The sequence below is a fragment of the Cydia strobilella genome, chromosome 17, assembly GCF_947568885.1.
Source record: "Cydia strobilella chromosome 17, ilCydStro3.1, whole genome shotgun sequence".
In the NCBI taxonomy this organism is placed as follows: domain Eukaryota; kingdom Metazoa; phylum Arthropoda; class Insecta; order Lepidoptera; family Tortricidae; genus Cydia; species Cydia strobilella.
The window spans coordinates 4608259-4627037 of NC_086057.1; the positions used below are offsets into that span (position 1 = coordinate 4608259).

The 18779-nt window shown below is 38.4% G+C and overlaps 2 protein-coding genes across 2 annotated transcripts; both read left to right on the forward strand.

The window, feature by feature from the left end:
* Positions 1–1177: 1177 nt before the first annotated feature.
* Positions 1178–9284, forward strand: LOC134748824 (geranylgeranyl transferase type-1 subunit beta). The gene is made up of 5 exons (XM_063683633.1): positions 1178–1547; positions 2675–2802; positions 5026–5199; positions 5621–5784; positions 6486–9284. Exons 1-5 carry the CDS (start codon positions 1441–1443, stop codon positions 6966–6968), a joined length of 1056 nt encoding a protein of 351 aa, XP_063539703.1. The 5' UTR covers positions 1178–1440; the 3' UTR covers positions 6969–9284.
* Positions 9285–16408: 7124 nt separating this feature from the next.
* LOC134748962 (uncharacterized) lies at positions 16409–18563 on the forward strand. The gene is made up of 2 exons (XM_063683828.1): positions 16409–16679; positions 17003–18563. The coding sequence occupies exons 1-2, from the start codon at positions 16538–16540 to the stop codon at positions 17746–17748; spliced, it is 888 nt and encodes a 295-aa protein (XP_063539898.1). The 5' UTR covers positions 16409–16537; the 3' UTR covers positions 17749–18563.
* Positions 18564–18779: the final 216 nt, after the last annotated feature.

Here is an 18779-nt window from a genome sequence, read left to right on the forward strand (position 1 = left end):
GTATATAATTATAAATACGTGTGGTTAAAGATTTTTGCTTTGGTCTTCATCTCCACCAAATGGAGATTTGTAAATAATAAATAAATGCACTGGTTACTTACTATAATAAACATACTCTCAACCTCTCGGATGCTATCATCATGATGCGATGATCATGGAATTCATGGATGATCCTGAAGGGCCACCGCAAACACCGAAGTTCACAATATTCAGGCAACTTTTTCTTTTACTCCAATTAAAAGGCATAATTAGAGTGACAGAGATAGTTGCTCGAAATTAACGAACTTAGATTTTCGGGGTTATAGCCCTGAGGGTCTACTGCGAACCACGTTCGACGTGTTGCCTCTCTGTCGCACTTGTAAATTCGTACGTAAGTGTGACAGGGAGGCAACACGGCGAACGTGGTTCGCGGTAGGCTCTCTGCTCTGATCTTGTTAAACAATCAAAACCAGAAGACAATGCGGCCACAAAAAGATTTCGATAAAATTTTTTAGCCGTTTAATATTATAGAGACAAAATGTATCTTTTATATCATGCGAAGTTGCGTCATCCTCATCCTGTAAGTAATGGATCGGGATGGTTGGTGAATATAAGCCAAATATAAGCCAAATATAAGCACTATATTATAGAACCTCCTTTAGCCATTGGTCTACACAATAAGTTGGAAAATAATTAAATATCGTTTGCAGACGTTTCTGCTTGATACAAAATTTGGCACGTGAATAATTGTAATATAAATATGTGATTCTTTATAAAATGTAAGAGACAAGAGCTATAGATTTTCTGACAATGTTTCATTAATTAATAAAATACTTTTATTAAACTTGCGTTTGTACAAAATCGGTAATTAACGGTTAAGAGCTGTGTGTAGCTCTATTTTTTATGACAGCTGTCATTGAATGTGACACGACGTTGGTCGATCCGAGTTGCGTGTTGTGGTCAGTGTGGTCCTATAAACTTATCTTTACGGATAAGGATACCACTTATTATAAATATGAATTTTTAGAATATTATTGTATTTGTAAAAACTCAGATAAAAGAAAATTTTCTGTTAAGTAACGTGTTCATATACAGGTTTATACAGTCTGAAAGTGTATCATATAAATGTCTTTATAAAGATTTAGCCTGAGTTTGGACTCATATAAATGTCTTTATAAATGATTTAGCCTGAGTTTGGACTATATTTTGACAGTTACTTCACCCTGCTATCATTCCTCGCCCTTCACCTTAACTTATGAAAAGTAAGAGGCAGGATAATGTAAATTAGCTGTGATTAAAGTATTAAAATATTTAAAAAATGATAGTGATGTATTAAATTGCCTAGTAAATAAACTGCCTCACACTGTATCAGTCGGTACATTGCCAAAGAAGCTAGTGATAGTTTCGGTTGGAATATTTTTATATCTCATCCGGTTGTACATTTAGAAAAAGAGAATCATCATGAGTAATCAAGAAAACCTGGAAATGGCCCACAGGCAACATGTGAAGTATTTCATGCGGTTCCTAGATATTTTGCCTTCATCATTGTCTTCACATGATACTACAAGGCAAGTGTTATTGTGACTAATTGATGAGAATATTGAACTTTCAGTAGCAAACACTGATTACATATTTTATTGCTTTATTAATTATGCAGCCAATAAAAGCTAACAAATATAATTAAAAAATAAATAAATTATAGGACATTCTTACACATATTGATTAAGTCCCACGGTAAGCCCAAGGAGGCTTGTGTTATGGGTACTCAGACGACGATATATATAATATATAAATACTTAAATACATACAAAACACCCATGACTTAGGAACAAATATCTGTGCTCATCACACAAATAAATGCCCTTACCGGGATTCAAACCCAGGACCATCGGCTTCACAGGCAGGGTCACTACCCACTTGGCCAGACCGATCGTCATCCGCCGGTATTATTTATATGTGCCTAAAAACATGTGCTTTGTAATTTCTTGATAACTTTATACTACACATTGCATATACTACACACGTTTATACATTGTTAATTTATATGTATATCGGCATTACCCGAATGTATATTATTGCTTAGTATCCATATTACATACCTGGCTTAGTTTAGGGCTAGGTTGCTTGTAAGGTTGTTCCTAAATATTTATTTATATAGTTAGAATAAGTTGAGTCTAGACAAACATTACAGTCAGAGACTACAATGGAAGTGTCTAATAATTGTCAAGTTACTATGAAAGTATTACATTTTATAATAGGCACTTTCACACTTTGTCACATCATATTTGGTGCAGAGTTAGCTAAATTAATCCTTTAACAGATAAAAAAAAACATGATTCAAGCCTCTTAAGTCCTAAAAATTCTGCTAAAGTAATAAATACAAAAAGACGCATAATATTAATATTTTTTATAAGGTACTGACACCCTGAAAGATCTATATCTGTATTATTAGCTACTTACTTATCTATTATTGCTACAACTGCCATTGCAAAATTTGCACTGTGCAGTGCATGGCAAGTTGATTCGACGCGTCGGCAACCATAGTGGATTGTGATGCAGCCTGTCTTGCATGCACATTGCTCCAGGGAGGCGCAGTTCCAACCAAATTGGTGCCACATCAGACCATGTTATATGGTGGTCATATATGCTAAAAAATATCTAAGTGTGCCTTATAAAGTGTTATATGTTATTTCAGGGTAACAATAGCATATTTCTCAGTGGCCGGGCTGGATGTGCTGGGCTCCATCACGTCCTTGTCATTAGAGCTGAGGTCCCGGATTATAGAATGGCTGTATCATCTTCAAGTGCATCCTAATAAAGAGAGTAAGTGCTCATGTTTTTACTTGTTTTTTAAGCACATAATTATAGTAAAAACTAAGGCAGTAGGATAGGAATACTGTCCAATAAATAAATGTGAAACATAGGCCAAATTTTATGAAAGCATTAAAAGTAATAATATTTGAAATAATCTCCAAATGGCACCTTAAGGCGGTTCCCTGAGCCAGAAGGCGAAAAATCTCCTTATATGATCCTGTTTTTCTAAGAGGCGTTGATAGTCGTAGACGTGGAGAAAATATATGTAGTTCTTGACTATATTATCTTTAATATCATAGCTTCCGATACACGAATTATGATACTTCGCTCAATACAATTAATTCCCAAAGTAACCTCTAACTCGGACTTTTAATCCAACTTTACTCGGTTATTTATTATGTGATACTATAAACAAAAAAAGAAGAAAAAACATTCTTAACTTACATAGTAATTTCATAGCTTTCGAATTTCGATATTGTAGGGTAACGTTTTTAAAATAAATAAAAATCGACAAAATTCGATCAAAATTGACACTTGGCGCGCATGATCTTTCCCTTTCTTTCTTGCGAAATGTGACAGAGACAGCGGCAAACCGATGGAACGGCCTTAACTGACTACAGCAAAGCCAATTTATCGATACAAAACATGTATTTTGAAACCTTACATGGCTCTTTGTTCAGCTAAAACCTAGGGACTAGTATCTAAACCTAGGGACTGCCTAGGTAGTTGTCAAAAATGGGTCAAGGGATCAAACATAGGTGCAATTCATGTTTTTTCTATGGCAACTTGGCTGATGAACAGCCAAAAAATTATTTATTGAAATATTCAAGTGTATAAGGTTATGCCAATGTTTTCTCAAAATTTAAGGAAAAACTTGTCTAATAATAATACTATTATTAGTCTTTCAATAAATTTGTAATTATGATTAAACAGTGAATCATAAAACTTTAAGAAGAAGTACAATTTACTCATACTTAGTTTACATTGAGATTTGGCAAATTCTTTCTTATATTGTTACTATTAAAAGGTATTAAAAAGGCGCTCGAGTATTTAGCAAGAAGATAGGGTACGTGAGCCACCTAAGGGCGCACCAGAGAGTGGATCCGCTACACTCTAATAACGCGAATTTAAATTGCCTACTCCAGAGCTCACAGTCGCTGTGGCCGCAATCGGTCAGGAGAGCATCATCATCATTAAAAGGGAGTGTGATGATTAATTGTGAGTCCTATGTCCCTTAAAATAGTAAATCGGCAATGCGCTTGTGACACCATTGAGTTGCAAGCATCTATAAGTTGCGCTGGTCATTTAAAAATAGGCGGGCCGTACGCTTGTTTGCCACCATCGCGGTATTACAAAAAGGGAGTACTGTACATCTGATTGTTAGGTGTAATGTTAAATAAACATGATTTATGATGATAAATGTATTTACAAAAAGCCTTGCATTGTACATGAGCGGTATTGTGTGCTGTTGAGTAAACATTGTAGTTTCTTATCATTTTAATGGCTTTTATATGGCGGTTAAAAGATTATAAGTAGCTCCGCTTGATTTGCTTTACTTTTATGACTTTAAAATACATGACTTTGGTCATGACACAATTAACGTAAATGTACCTACTTTAAACATAAAACCACAATCACAATAAGATATAATATAGTCTTCGGTTACCGCGATAGTTACTCATGAAATGAAACTATGAAAACGGATTATATCGCGTATATTGAATTTATACTACATCCCGATGTTTCGAACCCTTTACAGTGTTCGATACATCGGGTTCTTCGTTGTCAACAGGTGACCCGTTACTCGTGCCCGTGTCACGTTGACCAGGAACACTGTAAAGCAGTGGTTCCTAACCTTTTTCGTACTGTGACCCCTTTGACTAACAACTAACTAGGGAATTCAATTTTACCGCTCCTTCATAATCATTAATATTTTTTCTTATAGATAGGAACCCCTGTAAAATGCCAGTTTTACCCCCACGGGGGTAATTACCCCCAGGTTAGAAACGTCGGGATGTAGTATAAATTACGATGAACCAAACACAAGTTTGAATATGTCGTAACACTTATAAGTAATCACACTTAAATACTAGTTAAGGCGAAGTTGTGTACTAAATGCAAATTAACGTAGCCAACCCTTATTTTCAGTGAATAGCACGACTGATATCGTGGTTTATGCTAATTAAAACTGAGCGCTACTCTTAATAACATTGGTTCCTAATTGTATTTCAGCTGGGGACATGTCAATGTGTGGCTTCCAGGGGTCGTCAACCATCAACATGGAGCTGCACCCCGAAAATGCGCACTACCGCTGCGGTCACCTCGCCATGACTTACACCGCGCTATGTACCCTGGTCACACTTGGAGACGACCTCAGCAGAGTTAACCGGAAGGCGTTAGTAGAAGGTAAGTCGGAGGGACATAGCTACCAATTTTGTACTAAATAACATGAATGAAAACATTGGAGCAATCGAACTTATCATTAAACTATTCATAAAACTTTACAAGCCTTATTTAGTTAATTTTAATCCATCTCTTTCTTACAAATACATAAGTCAAAATTACATAATAAGACAATCATTTATAAAACAAACGAAATAGAGCAAAAACAAGTTTTGTATAAAAAAAATAGATTTGCTGTATTTTTTTAACTACGGTATCTGAAGCTACATAAACTAATTACAGACATAGATATACCTTATCCTATTGTAAGTACAAAGTTTCAGAGCGATCTAAAATGAGATGATTTCGTTTTAAAATGAGCGGAACTACGTTTGTACGGAGAACCGTGCTTGCCGGGGCCCCTTAAAGTACGATGCCATTTCAGGTGTAAAGGCGCTCCAAACAGAAGAAGGTAACTTCGCTGCGACGCTGTCGGGCTGCGAGTCCGACATGCGGTTCGTGTACTGCGCGGCCTGCATCAGCTACATACTCGACGACTGGTCCGGCTTCGACAAGGAGAAGGCGGCCGATTACATCATCAAGTCGATAGTGAGCAATTTTCCTATCAAGACTAACAGTTCATCCATTAATTACATCAAGAAAATGTGACATGTTGTAACAAGGGGAGGGGGAGTCACAAACTTTGTGACGTCACTAACTTATTTAAATTATTTAATTCGTTGTACAGTTAAATAGCAAGTTTTTGGAATGATAATCGTTTTTATTCGTTTAATTTTCTTTCCTAATTAGTTGTGGGTTATAAAATTTCTAATATTTCTTTTGTCAAAAATATTTTGATAAAATATGCCGATTTAATTGAAAAAATGTGACGTCACACCAGGGGGGAGGGGTTTGCCAAATGTGAATGTGTGTGTGTTTGTGTGTGTGTGTGTTTGTTTGTGTGTGTGTTTGTTTGTGTGTGTGTGTGTGTGTGTGTGTGTGTGTGTGTGTGTGTGTGTGTGTGTGTGTGTGTGTGTGTGTGTGTGCGTGTGTGTGTGTGTGTGTGTGTGTGTGTGTGTGTGTGTGTGTGTGTGTGTGTGTGTGTGTGTGTGTGCGCGTGCGTGCGTGCGTGCGTGCGTGCGTGCGTGCGTGCGTGCGTGCGTGTGTGTGTGAAGGAAGGGAGAGGGGTCAAATAACCTCGAAATTCGTGTGACGTAATTAATGGATGAACCCTAATGATGACATTGCCACACTTTGCAAATGCCATGCAGAGTTAGCTTGGGCCGAGTGTATCACATGTTTCTTTGTAGGGCTACGATTACGGCATCGCGCAGTGCCCGTCGCTGGAGTCTCACGGCGGCACCACGTACTGCGCGCTCGCCACGCTGCAGCTCACCGCGCAGCTCCACAAGCTCTCCGACCGACACGTCGAGGGCCTCACGCGCTGGCTCGTGTTCCGCCAGATCGACGGCTTCCAAGGCCGACCCAACAAACCCGTCGACACGTGCTACAGTTTCTGGGTCGGAGCGTCACTTAAAATGCTCAAAACTTTAAAATACACCAACTACGGAAGTAACAGGAGTTACGTATATGAGACGCAGGACGTTATCGTTGGCGGCTTTTCAAAATGGCCGGACACTTGCACGGATCCGATGCACACGTATTTAGGTTTAGCCGGGCTTAGTTTAATAGGCGAGAAGGGACTTTTGAAGATAGTGCCGACTCTAAATATCACTAAACGGGCGTTCGAACATTTGAAGAGTTTACACGAGCAATGGGCTAAGGAGTCATAGTGATGGCATAGTTTCTTAGGCGTAGAATACATGAGGTCGCGTGAAAAATTCGAGCGATTTGCCTACCGTTTTGAAACAGTTGTCTAACCATTTGTACACTTTATTGCAGCCAAATAAGATCTACACACGTTTAGTAAAGGTCAATTCGGAGAAGATATAAAAGTAGGTCAAAGTTCCAAATCACTTGATAGGGCAACGCCCGCGACGCGCGATTTCGTGTATACTGCATTTAATATCCTGTTATCTTGTTAAAATCAGATTAGAAAGATATTGTAACATGTTTTATAATTTTAACAAGTTCGCGAATTACGCGAAGCTGGCACAAATATATCTGAATTATAACATATGGGTCTGTATTTAGATGAAAAATTAGTTTTGCTTCGTGACATATCTCTAGATCTTATTTTTATGGATTGTTTACATAGCAATTTCTACGATGTCTTCTAAATTAATGTGTATATTAATGTTCAATGTTCCTGAAATGCATTTTGTGTTATTAATTATGGATAAGTACTTAAAGGTCGGTGCATACGTGACGTGGGTGAATTAACGATTTCTTGCTGTTCTGTCCCGTCAACTATTCGACAATAAATAATAGTAGGACAGTTTGTTACAAGAACTCTTGTACAGTCGCCATCAGATATATCGGAGCGGCCAAGGTGCTCATAAATATCTGAACATGCCTCTATTGTCAAGGCGTTAGAGTGCGTGTTCAGATATTTTTTAGCAGCTCGGCCGCTCCGCTATATCTGATGGCGACTGTACCACGTTATTTTATCGTGCTTAGTATATGGCTCATAGTGGAAAGCGCTTATAACTACCTAGGATTTAAAGTGACCCAAGCGGCCACGGCGGCATGGATACCATGGCAACGTGAGAAAATACAAGTTATTTCACCAACGTGATCTTTGCCGTACGAAGCGTATAGTCTGTTTTTTTAAACTATAAAGTAATGCCCATATGAATTAGTATGGGGCGCTCGTTATTTGCTTGCATAGAATATAAATGGCGTAGTAAATTATAGTTAAAAAAGACAGTAGTTTAGCAAGCGAGCGCCAGGCGCGTACAAAATTAATCCTTTCACCGTCTTGGATGGTAAAAATCACGGATCGTATGAAGCGACCTTCAATAGATAGGTTCTACATAATTCTGCCTCAACACCCAGAAAAAACAACGATTATAATATTTATAATAGTATAGCACTTTGGTACAATGTATGTTTGTGTCCTGTGCCATATAAGTCGTGTGAAAGTCGACAGTATTGCTGTAGTTAGGTATTTATGAAATTATTGCACAAATTTATGTAATTTATAAGCTTTTATAGTTATAATTATGGCTTTCACTTCGTCGAATTTACCTGTCTAGTAATATATATATTTACATGTTTTTGTTAGCTTATTTTAGTTAGTGCTCTACTGATGGGCAAACATCTCCTCCCATTTTTTCTAACTTCGCATGTATATTTTTGCTGCTGCGCTGCAAGGCTGTAACAGATGCGCGTACCGGACCGCGACCTTAGTCCGTTTAGCTTATCGCTTTCTCGCTTTCACTTATAGATGCGTCCTTCACGGACGTACGGCGAACCACATTCCACTCGATCGAACAGGCCCCGGACTATACCAAATCGCTGCCCCAATAAGGGTTCTATGTTTCACTTCTATCGAAGTGAAATTTGAACTTTATCATAGTGACATTAAGTCGAATTTCAACTATCTTGAAAATGTAACATAGAACCCTGTAATATTGGGGCAGCGAAATCGTGAGGAGGTACGCCCGTCTATTACCGATTTTGTGTATTTAACTTGCCCCAAAAAGGTGTTATGGATACTTGCCAAGATTATCTTCACATAATCTTCAATCCTCTACTTGTTATTATCATAAGTAGGGTAAAACAACTGTTTATTAGCATCCAGAATACCACATCAAAAACGATAATTCTATTTATAGTAAGAATGATTTCAAATGATTTTTTTCGCCCAAACCGACACAATGACTTTTGTTTAACAGCTTAGTTAAACAAAAGTCATTGTGTCTTTTGTGCGCCGCGGTGGTTGTGCGCCACGGTGGCTACCTCATTTCTCATCAGTGAAAAGGATCACGCCCGTGACTCCATACTCGCAAACTTCACGGCGATTTCGCAGTTTGGTTCTCGCCAAGATGGCGGAAAAGCATCAGCTGATCGAGCTTAACTGCTAGTTATCTATGGCATCATACGTGATTTAGCTATTTTTCCATTTGGTTTTGTTGTAAAACCGTAAAATATAGCCGCTTTATATAATAAGGGCCGTCAACACTCGTGCGCGAATCGCGACGCGAAGCCGCGAACGCGAGTGTCTAGTTCGCTAATCAGCGAAATCGACTCCACACTCACGTTCGCGGCTTCGCGCCGCGTAGTCTGGAGCGGGCTATATAATTATTATTTATCTTGCCACATATGAGTGAAAATAGTGTTTTTTTTTTATTATTTTCAAAAAAGTATAACACATTTTACTGTAATGTGGAGTCTTGTCAGTTCGCGCTTCGCGCATCATTTGACGCGGGCTAATAACCCGACAAAAAACGGGGAACTAGGCGCGAAGGCGTGAACAATCTGCGAAATCGACGCCACACTTAAGCCCGCTCCAGACTACGCGGCGCGAAGCCGCGAACGCGAGTTTGGAGTGGATTTCGCTGATTAGCGAACTAGACCACACTCACGTTCGCGGCTTCGCGCCACAATTCGCGCACGAGTGTGGAGGGACCTTTAGATATTGTTGCTATGTCTAAGCTGTTTTTATCACGTACCTCGTAAGGCCACTGTTGAATAAACGTTTGTATTTAAGTATTCCAAATTTATGCTATACGTTTAAGTTATTAAATTTACGATTAGTTAAGAATTGTTTTAATGTCACTTATTCCATTTACCTACGGAGAAACAAGTTATACCTAAGTGATGCGCAGTGAAAGTTGGTGCCTGCATTGTGTACGCATTTATTTATTGTTTTGTGTTTAAAAAATATACAAAAGATTTTTACCGTTTAATTTGTGGTTTCATTGATTGTGTCTACAAATGGCTTTAAAGCTCCCTCCACACTCGTGCGCGAATCGCGTTCGCAGATTTGCGAAATCGACGCCACACTCGCGTTCGCGGCTTCGGTCCGCGATTCGTGCACGAGTGTGTAGGGTTTGGTAGAGGGGGCTTAAGGCGGAAACACATTCGTGTCGCGTTCATAATAAATATTCAAAACCTGATTCTTTCAAATCTGAACATTCTTGGGCTCATTATACTCAGAATTGACGGCATTCTCCATCCCTCCATTAAAAAAGTCCCAAAATGTCCATTCCATTACGTCACGTTTTAGTGTGAACAATTTTTTCACTTGGTGCGTGACGTATAGTGGAACGTAAAATTTTCATACAATTTTTTTTATAATCAAAATTGGATACCTATGCTAGTGATTTTGAGTTGAAAGAAACCAAAATCGCCACGATCTGTGATAATCAGGTTTTCACTATTTATTTTAGAAAACGCCCATTTACGAAAACGGGGTTTTCGTAAATAAGCAGGGATTAAATGATTTTATAAAGGATTAATTTTCATGAAATTAGAAATGGTGAAAATAGTGTTGAAAGCATTTACGAGACAAAGTCGCGGGTAGAAGTTATAATAATTTGATAATTACATCGCCGACTCTATCGCGCGCAATCACCGAACGCGTCGCACGTCGCACCGTCCAACTTTCCCGTAATCGTTTTATGAAAAAGTTGTAACTCCCATCGTTCCGTAGTTTTCCTTCTGCATGGCGCGGATAATACCTACTGCCAAAGAGTTATTGATTGTAGAAGACGTGTGAAGTCTATGGAAAAATCGTGTCCTCGAGTTTGAAGGCCCAGCCCATAGACCGAGCATTATTACATAGATGAGCTATACGCGTGCGCCCGTGAGGGACAGAACATACGCAATGCGACAATATGATTGGTCGAGTAGATATGTAGCCCACCATAAACCATACTAAAATTACGGTGGGGAATTTAAAAAAAATGCGAGACTGTGACAAGGACAAACAATAACAGCGCTTTCTCTGCTACTCATACTGAAAGATACATAAGACTATCCCGTTCGGTCATTTCCCCCCACCCCTCATGACCGATCCAGTTATACTAGATTCATGGCCCAGCCAGATGAACCTACTGCCGAACTGCCAAATTGTATTGATTGTAGATGACCTCTAAGTAAAGGTCATGTGTAAAAAATCGTGCCCCCTAGTTTGACAGCCGAACTAGATATACGTACAGCCAAACTGTATTGAATAAATAAATAGTCTATACTATTCCATTTTCTTTAGTACTTTTCTTTAGTTTATGTAGTAAGACATTTTATTTCGACGTAAACAATAGGACATGGAGGAGACAGTAAAAGTAATAAAAAATATACATAATATAATATTATACTTATTCTTTAGTTTATTTGTTTTTAGGGTTTCGTAGTCGCCTAGAAATCCTTATAAATAAATAATAATAATAAATAAATATAGGACATTCTTACACAGATTGACTAAGTCCCACAGTAAGCTCAAGAAGGCTTGTGTTGTGGGTACTTAGACAACGATATATATAATATACAAATACATAAATACATAGAAAACACCCAAGACTCAGGAACAAATATCTGTGCTCATCACACAAATAAATGCCCTTACCGCCTTATAGTTTCGCCATGTCTCTGTCTATGTAGGCTTTCTTTGCTCCGTAATCGTTAGTGCTAGAAAGCTGCAATTTGGAATGGATACATAAATCATGCATTGCGACAGAACGGTAAAATAAAGAATATAAATTATTTTTAGGGTACCTGCCATACAACAATTTTTTTTTGAAAATTATTTTTGCTTTGTCCCAATAGAGTAAGGTATCGTTGGATAGATCTTTCAAAACGAATAAGGGTCTCCAATAACCATTTTTTCATGTGTTGTAGAAGACCTATAATTAAAGTAAACTAAAAAAACGTGCCCCGTGTCTTACAGCTGCCCCCTCAGGCGTCTACTTCAGCCTTCAGAAGTACGAATTTTTCTTAGACTTTGGATCTCTTCTTCTATTAATAACTCTTCGCTTACTGCGAAACAATGGGGTTTAACAGGGATACAAACTTTTCTTTTTAACTCCGAAGTTTTCCAAATTAGCATACCTGATTACAAACCTCAACCCTTTTATTAGGATGTACCAATTAGCTAATTACTTTCGTAGCGAGATAATAATTTATTGAGCTCGTCTTGTTACGTCATTTAATTTCCTAGTATTATGTAAGTTAAGTACCTACTTATACTTTGTAAACTGTCTAAGTTCCATAATTGTAAAGTTGGATTTATCTTGCTTTCCACGTGTTTTGAAGTTTACAAGGTAGATCTGCCTTACAATTAGAGAGAAGATGTATCTATATTACAATTAAGTAATCAAAGGATGACTCACGTTAGACCGGGCCTTGACCGAGCCGGAGCTTCAGGCGCTTACTTTTCTATGACATGACATGTGATCACGTGATGCTTTCCATAGAAAACGAAGCGCCGGAAGCTCCAGCCCGGTCACGGCCCGGTCTAACGTGAGTCATCCTTAATGGTGCTCCCACATTGATATTTTTTAAGTGGGGTTCCCATACAACAAACGTGATTTGTTTGCCGTTTTTTTGCGTAACGGTACGAAACCCTTCGTGCGCGAGTCCGACTCGCACTTGGCCGGTTTATGATACAAGCTTTTATCGCCGGCGGTACTTTTCTTTCAACAGCAACTAGGTAATACTCATCGCGACAATTCTAACAAACTCAAACACAAATAGTTTGCTTTGTTTTATCACAGAATGGCCACCTCCTGTGTCCATCATCAGATCAGCTCGATGGTACCATAATATTGCATTGTCATTCAATTTACCTACAATTTACATAATGTTTGCAAATTTTCTGCTTCAGCATTTGGACCCACTTTTTCGACTTTCCGACCCTGGTTCTTTTCTGGTCTTAAAGCTGCTTGTTTTCTTAATAAACTGTTTAATTTACTTTTACTATAATACGCAAGTCGACAAAGTAATTCGGAATTAAAGGAAATATTTCGTAAGCGATTCGCATGCAAAATGCGCTAATAGTTTGTAGGTACTACACGTAGACATTGCATAAATAAAGAATTTTGTTAAAAAAAAATTGATGAAAAACTTACCGTTTTCATGGAATGCTCCTTCAAAGGAAACCAGGAAGTGAGTCAAATTTAACTTGCAAGATTTGAACCGTACAAACATAGGTACATTGCCACATCATTGCCAGTTAAAAATAAGTTAAATAAAAGCTTGTAAAAAATTGTATCGCTCGAAGACGTATAATCTGATCAATTGATAAAAATTCGAATACACCATTCTTGATTCGGACATTTTATCTCCCCGGAATCCATCTGCATATTCGGCGGTCGCAAATACGCACAAATAAGCAATTTACAATTCTGATCCTCGGAGTGAGCTCACCTATTCATCATTTAGATTTATAGCCCCTTATCTAGCCGATCTGTTTTCTTGTTTAATTAATGGAAGTAAGAAAATTTCGGTCCGAATGCATAATTAAACTATTAGAGTCGGCTTTGGATCCTAGCCAATGTCTTTTGCGTTTGCGGGAGATTATTTACTTTCTTTTCATCACACTTGCTCGGTAAGCGTGCTATTATTTCACGCATGTGCAGTGGGAGGTAACAGTAGATTGTGTTACAAGGGAGCAAAATGACATATTTACGGCGAGGGCGTACATTGAATCCTAAACGAAGCGAAGGATTCTATTTTAATAGAATCCCGAGAGTAACGAGGGATTCTAAAGTAGAATCCTGAGCGCAGTGAGGGATTCAAGTGTGTTACGCCGAAGATGGAAATAATTTTTCTACCATGTGAAATACTACTGCTTACTTATACTGCTATACGTATAAACGGTACAACGCTCTGCGCGTTCAATATAACAACGCGTACAGGGTGCTGATGGGGTTGCCTTGATTCTGTAGCGCGTCAGGGATGTTCGCGGAAGCGCGGGTAGACTGCTTCTACACCACGATGCGCAAACGAGTCACATTCCTGGTGCGCAGAGTACGGGCCAGCTCCAACAGCATCCTGACCATGATTGCGGACAGGGTTGATAGCCTGTATATAAATAACTGCTGCATGATTCATGTCCGCAGGAATACGGAAGTAGGCAGATTAGCCTTAAGATAAAACTGTCACTAACACAAATTGATCCAAGTTGGTCTTTAATAAATGATTTATTATTATTGTTCGGATTACCTCTAGGACTCTCATATTATTAAAGGTGATTAGAAAGTCAGATGGCAGTCGCTTTCGAAAACAACAGGTTTGCCATAATTCTTGACATTAGATTACCAACTCCCCGGAGTCTACTGTAGATTCGATCTGATTTATGACAAAAAAATTATTGTATATTGGCTTCGCACGTGTGCACTGCTGATGTATTATATATATATAAACCTTCCTCTTGAATCACTCTAGCTAGTCTAGCTATAAAAAAAACAGATCAAAATTCGTTGCGTAGTTTTAAAGCATACATAGGGACAGACAGACAGCAGGAAGCGACTTTGTTTTATACTATGTAGTGAAGTGATAAGCATTTGTCCTTGATTAAGGGTAACTCGATCAACAAACAGCTGCGTCAGAGGCAAGATTAGGATCTATTTACCTACACAATAATTGGATAGGACGTGTGGAAACAAATTACAATTGTAAACAAATCAGGAAATGTGCATCTAATATACGTAATCTAAGAGCTGGCGTTTCACCACGGCGACAATTGTCGCCTGGGGGCCTAGTCAAGATGACAATGTTGATAGAAAATCGAAATTTAAAGAATATAAGGAAAAAATCACGTGACTTTTTGTAGTATGTCGATGTGCGATTGTCAGGCTAGGCTCCCTGACTATTATAATTCACCATACATTGCTGGTCCAACAAATTAACATTGACGAAAGGTATCGTCATTTCAAAATATTTAGATGTACGGTTACACTCACTATTATTTTTAGCCGCTTTTGGCGACATGTTTCGGATTTTTGTGCACGATGTACAACCGCCGCGGACATTAGTTCCTGAGGAAGGATTCCCAAAGAATCCGAAACATGTCGCCAACAGCGAAAAAAAATAATAGTGAGTGAAACCGTACTGATCTAAATATTTTGAAATATTTTTTAAATTTAAAAGTGGAAAAATTACTGCCTTGGGTGAGACTTGAACTCACGGCCTCTGGATAGATACTCCAGCGCTCTGCCAACTGAGCCACCAAGACCTCATCCATAGTCAGCAAATCTTCCCACTATATGGGTCTAGGGGACCCTAGCGACATCTACCGTAAGTGTGTTATACTTCTTAAACGGCCACCGGAGTTCCAAGTCATATTGGAAATTCACCAGTTACGATGTGCTACCCATTCTAAATTAATTTTTAACAAGTAGAAACGTCTGCGATCGATGCTATCAAGCTTAGGATAAATTTAAAAGTGGAAAAATTACTGCCTTGGGTGAGACTTGAAAACCAGAGGCCGTGAGTTCAAGTCTCACCCAAGGCAGTAATTTTTCCACTTTTAAATTTATTCTAAGCTTAATAGCATCGATCACAGACGTTTCTACTTGTTAAAAATTAATTTTGAAATATGTCTCACGATAGTTTAAGTTCGAGTATCGTCATTTCTTACTAACTCAAATATGCACAGGAAATGGTCATTGTCCGACGACAATTATCAGCTCGGCGACAGGTACCAGCGCCTCTGTTGTCACTGTTGTCAAATTTAAATGCAAGCCTGCAATCAATAGAGCGTCATAAATAATGAATTAATCGGAATTATACTCCGTCCTTGTCCGAGACGGGTTTACAAGTAGTAACGCTGTCGTACAGCGCCTTAGTCACTATTTCAAAGCTAAAAAAAAAAAAACAAAACACCTTCGTTTTGACAGATCTGTGGTAAGTCATTACGTTCTTAGTGCATGCGCCGGTCACTGTGTTTTTTTTGTAAAAACTCGTAATTTATCAATTATTTTTGGTACTATGTTCTGTGTTCTCGATAAATATGATCCATATAGTGATATTTTGGTGTTGTTTTTTTTCATATTCTTGTTTGTGTTAAAGTAATATTCAAGATTGGAATGAAAGTTTCAATAAGGTTTGTTTCCTTGGTAGTAGACTAGGAGACACTAAAGGTATGTAAGAAAAGCTTATAATTATGTTTCGACCAGGAGTGTACTCTGCGGTAAATAATTTTGCGTATTTTTGGTTGTATGCAAGTTCATTTATATGAAAAAGCAAGTTCCTTGTATTTTGTGTTTGGGCACAGATAAGATATGAAAAACACCGCCCAGGGGCTAACCTCTATTGACGTTATTCTGACGTTTTAATCTTCTCTCTCTTTCTTTTATTTCCGTTGTGTTGGTATCGTTCGTTTTCTTTTCACTGCGCGCGCCAATTTATCGACATTGTCATTGACATCCGTGTTTAATCTGTGTGAAGTTTAAACAAAGGCGTCGGTTTTTTCTTTCTCGTGGAAATTTCCACTGCGTTTGTATTATTAGTGAAAATGTCGAAACGAAGGATCGAAGAAAGTGAAGAAGATTATTTAAAACGAAAAATGAAGCGTTATAAGAAGAAATTGGAGGAGCTCTCTATGAAAGAGGCCGTCGATGAACAACCACAAGTCGCCGAAAAAGAAATCGTTCCAGGTACGCAAATGTAAATTCCTCATCATACTTTGAACGTTTGGGTTATGGTGTGACTTACGTAGCTACTCAGCCAGCTTACACTGCAAGTTAGCGCTACCACATGTGGGTAGACCTTGCAAAAAAAACTGTTTTTATTAGTATTATATATAATAGCGCTATCACGTAGCGGATAGACTAACAGAAGTATATTAATTATATTTAGACATATCATGAAGTGCTATCATTAGACGGATAGACCCATACCTCAAATAATGTTAATTATGCGCTATCACTCAGCGGATAGACCTTATTCACAAGTTTAATGCTGTACTATGAATTTTCAGAGGAGGACAATGAGTTACCGGAGGACACTGAATTAATAGAGGACGACCAGTTACCAGAGGAATTTCTTCTTGCCCTCGACAGTGAGGGCGCAGAGAAAGAGGTTCGGGGAGATGAAATCCGACCGGAACTGGCAAACCGTTGGATAAAATTGATGAGTAATGGACTGGGTAAAGAAGCACAAGAAGCTATTTTCAAAAAATATCCAACGCCATCAAACTTTGACAGTGCAGAGGCCCCGAAGGTTAATCCAGAAATTCTGGCATCTCTCTCACAGATAACAGTTAAAAGAGATATGAGAATTGTACTTCGGCAGAATTTGACTGGAAAAGTAATGTGTGCCTTAGGCAAAACGCTTACAAGCATTCTGAAGGGCGATATAAATTCTAAGCTCATTATAGAGCAGGTTAATGATGCAGCAAAATTATGTGCCGAAATTTACTATCAAGATTCTTCATCAAGGAAGTTTTTTGCCCTCGCAGGAGCAGACCAAAACATCAAAGATGCTGTTCGTGACTCTAAACCGGATAAATTCCTTTTTGGAATGAATTGTGCAGAGAACATAAAGGCTGCACAAGCCTTAAAAAGAACTGGATCCCAGATTAAGGCTGCCGATCCCAACCAGCGGGCACGTGGGGGCATCGTCCACCTCCAACTCGGAAGTACCATCAACACCAGCGGGATCCAAGGAGGGGTCACCGGTTTCGTCACACGCATCGCCGTTAGACCAACAGGTACATGCGGGTAGGCTGAAACATTTTCTTAATAATTGGCATGAGCTCACTGGAGACCAAGTAATATTAGATTGGGTCCAGGGTAATGAAATTCCGTTTAGTCACACACCACCGCCATTCCAGTCAGCCCAACAAGTTTGGTCTAAAAGAGAGATTTTGCTAATAAATAAGAAATAGATAAACTAAAAGCTCTTGGTGCAATTTCAGTATGCTCTTATAGTGAGGATCAATTTACATCTCCAATATTTTTAGTTCCAAAAAGTAATGGTACATACATTAAAAGCATATGAAAATAATGTAGAAATTTGCCCTGTTAGAACTTTAAGAACTTATATTGAGGCAACAAAAGCTATAAGGAATGCTTACGGTCGACTAATACTTACCTTTAAAAGACCGCACCATCCAGCGTCTACACAAAGCTTAAGTCGATGGATAAAAAATACTTTACATGAAGCCGGCATTGACGTGAACATAATTACAGCGCACTCTACAAGACATGCTTCGACTTCTGCCGCTCTTAGATCAGGCATATCTGTTGATCAAATCCAAAAAACTGCAGGATGGTCTGGAAGTTCAGAGACTTTCGCAAGACACTATAATAGACTAACCACGGGCTCTTTAGCATCCTTTAGTCATGCAGTTTTGAACACCGCCTCATTGTAGGCGTCCTGTTAAGTATTTTACTGTAATATTAGAAATACTATTGTGCCATGTTATTTACTAATTAGTTAAGTATAATAGTAAGATAATAGAAACAGACTGATTAATAATATGAAGAAGTTAATGTTTTTTGTTCTTAAGTTTATTGTTGTTGTACTAAATGTACATTAAGGAGAATAAAAGTTTATGTTACCCATTTAATACCGTTTATTCATTCACAACCCAACTTTAAACATCTACTTGTAAACCCGTCTCGGACAAGGACGGAGTATAATTACATGATCAAACGAACTTACCTTAAGTGAAGTTCGATCATGATTATACGAAGCTCCTTGTCCGAGACGGCAGTCCCGTACCCACCCATAAGCCTAGCGGCTTTATTCCC